The 6,921-nt window shown below is 39.3% G+C and overlaps 1 protein-coding gene across 3 annotated transcripts in view; it reads left to right on the plus strand.

Moving 5' to 3' along the window:
• Positions 1 to 6,921, plus strand: part of LOC106881134 (probable 18S rRNA (guanine-N(7))-methyltransferase) — a 21,158-nt gene that overhangs the window by 12,289 nt on the left and 1,948 nt on the right. For all 3 annotated transcript variants that reach the window (XM_052978250.1, XM_014931404.2, XM_014931405.2), the window contains exons 7-9: positions 1,372 to 1,422; positions 3,325 to 3,410; positions 4,214 to 4,318. In XM_052978250.1, the coding sequence (XP_052834210.1) occupies positions 1,372 to 1,422; positions 3,325 to 3,410; positions 4,214 to 4,318 (242 nt within the window). The remainder of the gene's footprint in view (positions 1 to 1,371; positions 1,423 to 3,324; positions 3,411 to 4,213; positions 4,319 to 6,921) is intronic.

Consider the following 6,921-nt stretch of genomic DNA (forward strand, 5'->3'; position numbering starts at 1 on the left):
AACCACTCCGAGAGTGTAGTGGGTGCTTTTTACATGCCACCTGCACAGGAGGGGGAGCATTGACCTGACCCCGGCATCGGCCACAACTACAATCTCACTTGGCTTTACAGGTCAACACAAGCACAGTAAATTGCCAAAGGTCTTGGTCACCTGTCATTCCCTCCATGAGGCCCAATGCTCCAATGGTGCTTTATATGTGTCATTGGCACTGGCATCGGCTACGACTATGATTTCACTCGGTTCGACAGGTCTTCACAAGCACAGCATATCACCCAACGATAGGAGGGTACTTTCAATGGGCCAATCATGCAACACTAGCATCAGCCACAACTACAATCTCACTTGGTTTGACGTCACTGCTTCCATGAAGCCTCCATGAAGTAAAATAATTAAAACTAGATAACAGGGTTGTGGAAGAGACAGGTTGTTACATAATTAGATTAAGAAGAGACAGGTTGTTACATAATTACATTAAGATGTACAGTAACAATAAAAGGTAAATGAATAAAACAATAATTAACAAAGAAAATTAGGTAAAACTAATTAGTGAGATTCTATAAGAAATAGTTCCGTAATATATAGAAAACTAGGGATCTGCAGAAAAACTGATAATGAAGGTTCTGGAAGAAAATGGTTGTTAGATTCTATGCAAGACTGCATCAGGTACTGATTTATAATAAGGTAATTAATGAAAAAACTAATTAGTGGGCTTCTCAGTGAAATTAGTAGTTCTATGAGATGTGGAAAAGTTGAGGTACACAAAACCACAACAAAGTGGAAAGAACTGTATCATTAACGGGGAAATAAACGAAGCATTTGAGGTTATGGTAATTGTTGAAGTATTAAAGATAATTAAAGGTATGAATGAAGTATACAGTTAATGACAGGTGTATTGGTGGAATGTCGTAGCAGACAATTGGAGCTTGGTACAGCTTTCTCTCTTGCCAGCTCCTGTCAAACTGTCCTACCCATGCTAGCATGGAAAATGGACATTAAATGGTGATGAATGGAGTTAGAATAAGTAAAGCTCCTGTAGAAGTTGTGGAATGGTAAGTTAAACATTGCAAACTTGTTTTGCCCAAACTTCCAACATTAATCTAATGATCATCATCATCATCATTTAACATCCATTTCCTATACTGGCTTGGGCTAAACAGTTTGACAGGAGCTGGTAAAATCAGGAGATGCACCAGACTCCATTGTCTGCTTGGGCAGGGTTTCTACAGCTGGATGCCTTTCCTAATGACAACCACTTAGAAGAGTAGCCTGGATGCTTTTTGTGTAACACCAGCAATAATAAATCACAATTGTCCAATCCCTGCAATAATACAAAAATCTCTTTTATAAATATTTTCCCTCTATCATTGGCAGGCCCGTGGCGCAAGAGCTGTTTTCCAGTTATATCCAGAAAATGGACAACAGGTTCGGAATTTCAACTTTTCTTCCTCTTTAACTCTGGATTTATTTTTGTTCTGCTTTCATTTTGCTGTTCTTAAAATTTTTTTATACTTGAAAAATATGGCTTCTTTAGAAATATTGATCATCTTATGCAAATAATGTCTGTTAGTTGGGGGCGTGTGTGTGTGTGTATATATATATATATATATATATTTATTCCCACCTAAAAGTGGATGTTGTGTTAGAACACAGAATACTGCAATAGTTAGCCTGAGAGAACATGCTTTGGGAGGTACATCACCCACTGTCGATATAACCTGATCACATGATTTCAGCTTTCCTTGGCCTTGTCAATGCTAGATATCCAAAAGCTAGAAATAGCAGCAGTCTCCCCACTAGCACTATACAATAAGGAATTTAGCATGATGCCACCAGACTGGTATTGGTACCCCTTCCCCTCTTCTTGTTTCTTATAGTTCTTATTGAATTTGTTACCGAATCTCACTTTGCTAACATCTCCCCCCCCCTCTCACACTCTCTCTACATGGCTTATACAGATCTCACAAACCACTCCTCTAACCCTAGTTTCCTTAGTAACCATCAAACCACAGAACAAGGAACCCTGTCAGGTATTCTCCAGGCTGCTAAATGCCAGGGATCATTGCTGGAACACTGTCTCCAATACAAACTCAAACTGCATCTCATCTAATTCGCTTCCTGATCAAATGTTCTGTTACTTCTGTAACTCAGTCTATCAGTTTGATTGGTCTGTAGTTATTTCCTTCTGAAGCATCTCCTTTACCCTTGTAGTAGTTGATATTCATTATCATCATCATCCATTTTCCATGCTGGCATGGGTTGGATGGTTTGACAAGGATCTGGCTAGCCAGGGGGCTGCACCAGGCTCCAACTGTCTCTTTTGGCCTGGTCTCTACAGCTGGATGCCCTTCCTAACACCAACCACTTCACTACAGAGTGTACTGGGTGCTTTTTACGTGGCACCAGTCATTGACTATGACACCTCTCTCTACTTCCTGTTAATGAGTGATTAACTCTCTTTCATTAGATACTTTCTCAGCAAATATCCTGGATGAACACCCTCCCCTTCCCATTGTCTCAAGTCCTTGAACTTATAGGGACAGTTACCTGGTTTCCATGGTGATTAAGTGACCAAGACCACAACACTCCCCCCTCCCCCAGATGGGATGCCAGGTCATTCCAGGGTGGTCACCTGTTTACAGCTGAGTAGACTGGAGCAACATGAAATGAAGTGTCTTTGCTCAAGAACACTATGCACTTCTTGATCCAGGAATCAAAACCACATTCTTGTGATTTTGACAGCAACACCCTAATCACTAGGCCTTGATCTTCACAATCAACTTCTTCCCCCATTCACTGACAATCGCTGACCTTGTGCCAAAATTTAAAACCATTATTATTATTATTATTATTATTATCATTGCCTTTGCACAGCTTCTAACGCTGGAGATGTACTACGGTGCCAGCTGTTCACTACCACTGAACTAAGCTAACACCTCTTATTTTTCGAGCACCTTCCCGAGTATTCGAGCGATTCTAAGCAGTGCTGTTTTCTGAAAATGCTCCACCCTTATTGCAGCCGCTATTTGTTCCACGTACTTCTCGAGATTTCTGCGTACTGTTCCCAGGGCTCCGACAATTATTGGCACTACTGCTACCTTTTTCTTCGACTACAACTGCTTAACTTCCCAAGCTAACCTGTCCTATCTCTCGACTTTTCTTTCTTCCTTATCGCATACCTTTTTGTCATCTGGGCATGCTATATCTATGATCCAGCATCGTTTGCTTTCTTTCTCAATTAACACTATGTCTGGTTTCCTATTCTCTTATTATTATTATTATTATTATTTAAATGCTTTACTTTTTCCCAAACCTTTTGTTTTATAGTTGGAATTAATAACACAACAAGCAATGAAAGCTGGATTTCTAGGTGGTGTAGTTGTGGACTACCCCAACAGTACCAAGGCCAAAAAGTTAGTATTTGTTTGGGGTTTTTTTTTTATCTTTAAGTATGTTTGTTCTTTACACTCTCTCCTCCCCCAGCGATCATGTCATCATGGAAAGTTCCAATGATCTACAGTGGGAAACAGGAGAAAGGTTTTGTTGTCTGCTTGTAACTCTACAGAATCCCTAAAGACATTGTTAGAAGATGCAGTGCCAGCCAAAACAAAGATTTAGTCTACTGCATGTAATGTCTGTCTGTCTGTCTGTGAGTGAGATTTGGTAAGTGGAGGAGGCTGTGTGCAAGCCTCTCACTTGTGTGTGTGTTTGTCCACCTGCTACTTGGGAACCAGTGTTGGCTTATTTGCATCCCTGTAACTTGGCAGTCCAGCAAAATGAGACCAACTGAATAAGTATCAAACGTAAAAACGGCAAAAAGTACAGGGGTTGGTTTGTTTGACTTAAAACCCTTCAAGATGGTGCCTCAGCATGGCCACAGTCCAATGAGTAAAACATGAAAAATGAGCCCAAAAGTCCATGTTGTATTTCCTAAGGTCAACTTTGCTTTTTGTCTTTTCAGGGGTCAATAAGATAAAGTTCCAGTCAATTACTGGGGTTGATGTAACTGACTAACTCCTCCCTACTAAAATTGCTGACTTTGTGCTAAAATTAGAAAGAATTATTGCTTATTGATGACCACCTGACTATCGATGTGTCATCGTTCTACACTGGCTTTCCATTCTGGAATGAGTTGGACAAACTAATTCTTTGTGTTTTGAATTCAGTTTATGACACAACAAAAGATTTCGTAAACCATTAATCTATTTGTTTTCAGGATATTCCTCTGTCTTTTTTCTGGCGGTGTCCAACAGCTTCCTAAAGGTCTTGGCACTGAAGAAAGTAGCTCTGCTGATAACCACATCGACTACATTAGTAAACGGTAAGCATTAAATTTGCATTTTATGAACTTGGGTCTTGCATGTTGTACATGAGAGTTCAGGGAAAATATCATGGAAATATCATCAAGACAAGGGGACACTCTAATAATTAACCTTTCTAACAAGTTAGTAATTAACAAGATGTTAAAGCAATCAGATTATATTGTGTTTTTGTTCAATATCTCTTTTCCATGTTTGTCTGTATTAGAGAAATAAATGATTGAGACAATGGTTCTATATTCCCTCAATCAGGACCCAACTTGGACTATTCCTCCAAAATCCTCCAACCCCTCTCAAAACCTATCAACAACTGCATGGGACCACCTCCTGTTTTGCCTCAGCTTCCATCGTTGATCTCCTCGTTCAACTTGTTTTCTCTCATCCTCCTGTCCTGAATCTCTCAGACTACAAAACCCTCTCATCCCCCATCCCTCTTCTTGTCGTCCTTCCCTATAAAAGGGCTGCTGAGTAGAGAAGAAAAGAGATGCTGTGAGGTCCCTTTACTTGTGTTTAATGACTGCTAATTTAGGGCTTATACCCAGCACACTCTGTAGAACGGTTGGCATTAAGAAGCTCCTCCATCTGTAGAAACTGAAAAATGATGCCTTCCCTTTTGCCAGCCCTCATGTGTCTCCATTATTTTGCCATGGCTGAACACATTTCTTTTTTTTTTTTAACGAAAGATTTGGAACAATTGACACTGCTTGTATGATGGTGATGCTCATTTATAATTATCATGCAATATCAAGACACACACACACATATATCTAATTTAATACATAGGTATACATAAGGCTTCTTTCAGTTTCTGTCAATCAAATCTACTCCCAAAGCCTTAGCCAGCCCCGGCCTATAATAGAAGTCACTTGCCCAAGGTGCAATGCAGTGAGACTGAACCCAAAACAACATCATTGGCAGTCACATATGTGCCATGGGCACAAATTGCTTACACTCTGCCCATTGCATGAAAAAAGCAGTCAGTGTAAACAAAGAGTGACAGTTGTTGACATGTATCCCAGTCAACAAAGCATGATCCAGGAGCTCTGCACTAAAGAACCCTTCCTTAAAATCGGACAAGAGATCCTCGGCCTCTCAAGATTGATGGATGCCTACAATGACTTAGCTACAGGCAGGACAAAAATTGTCACAATTTCTGGAGAACGAATGAGCAGTTCTGATGGTCACTTGGCATGATTCACTCAGATGAAGATTCTGTTCGTTATGTTGCAGTACATCATCATCATCATCCATTTCTATATTTAAGGGATGAGGAATTATTTACATTTGACAGGTATTTGTCCTCGTTTAATATCTTTAATATCATTAAACCATTTTAAAGTATCATTACTACTATTCCCAAGTTTAAGGTAATTAATTTCATTTAATTTATTAATATATTCATCTAAAATGATCTTACTTAATTTACCTAGATCTGATTTGCATGGACAAATAAGTCTAACTTTTGGACCAGAATTAAAATTATCCTTATGGTCTTTTAAAGTAATTCTAGGGTGCATCGGTACATAAGGTTCAGTAATACATATATATATATATATATATATATATATATATATATATATATATATATACATACATACATATATATACATACATACATACATACATACATACATACATACATACATATGTGTGTGTGTGTTAGACAATTTAGCACCTCTGATGAAACTGGACACAGATTATGAAACAGCTGTCAACAAATGGTCTTGCCCCTGGATCAATGATACTAAAATAGAACAGTAGCTCTTGTTAATAGCATAAAATAAACGATATGGTAATGCCTACTGGAGCCTGCCCAATCACTTAATGATTTATCAGACAATACTTATACTGGTTCATCTTCAAATTTTTCCTTGCCAGACCTCAGTCAAATCATCCAACCCATGCTAGCATGGAAAGCAGACATTAAACGATGATGATGATTCCATTCTTTTAGAAAAATCTATATTCTTTATATTACCAATCCAAGTGTCTTGATGTGGCTTTCATAAAAACCATCAGCTATTACCCTGTTATACACTTAGAGATTTCTTTGTTTATTCCTACACTTCTCAGAAGCCATCTTGTTTTCTATTTGATGAATTGCTGATGCAGCCAAAAGATGCTTTCTTCCTCTGTACACCTAACATGTGTCTACTTAAGTGACCCTTTTGTGTAAAGTACTACGTGTGGTTTGGGTTTTAACTGCCCTTTTTAGCATGTAAGGAACCCTGTCAATGGTCTCCTTTTTGTGTCTGCATGCTTTAACCACTGGTAATAAATTATGTTAATTTATTACCCTCATATTTACCATAGTTATCATCATCATCATCGTTTAACGTCCGCTTTCCATGCTAGCATGGGTTGGACGATTTGACTGAGGACTGGTGAAACCAGATGGCTACACCAGGCTCCAATCTGATTTGGCAGAGTTTCTACAGCTGGATGCCCTTCCTAAAGCCAACCACTCTGAGAGTGTAGTGGGTGCTTTTACGTGCCACCGGCACGAAGGCCAGTCAGGCGGTACTGGCAACGGCCATGCTCAAAATGGTGTATTTTATGTGCCACCCGCACAAGGGCCAGTCCAGGGGCACTGGCAACGATCTCG

This window comes from Octopus bimaculoides, chromosome 1 (assembly GCF_001194135.2).
Source record: "Octopus bimaculoides isolate UCB-OBI-ISO-001 chromosome 1, ASM119413v2, whole genome shotgun sequence".
NCBI classification, from domain to species: domain Eukaryota; kingdom Metazoa; phylum Mollusca; class Cephalopoda; order Octopoda; family Octopodidae; genus Octopus; species Octopus bimaculoides.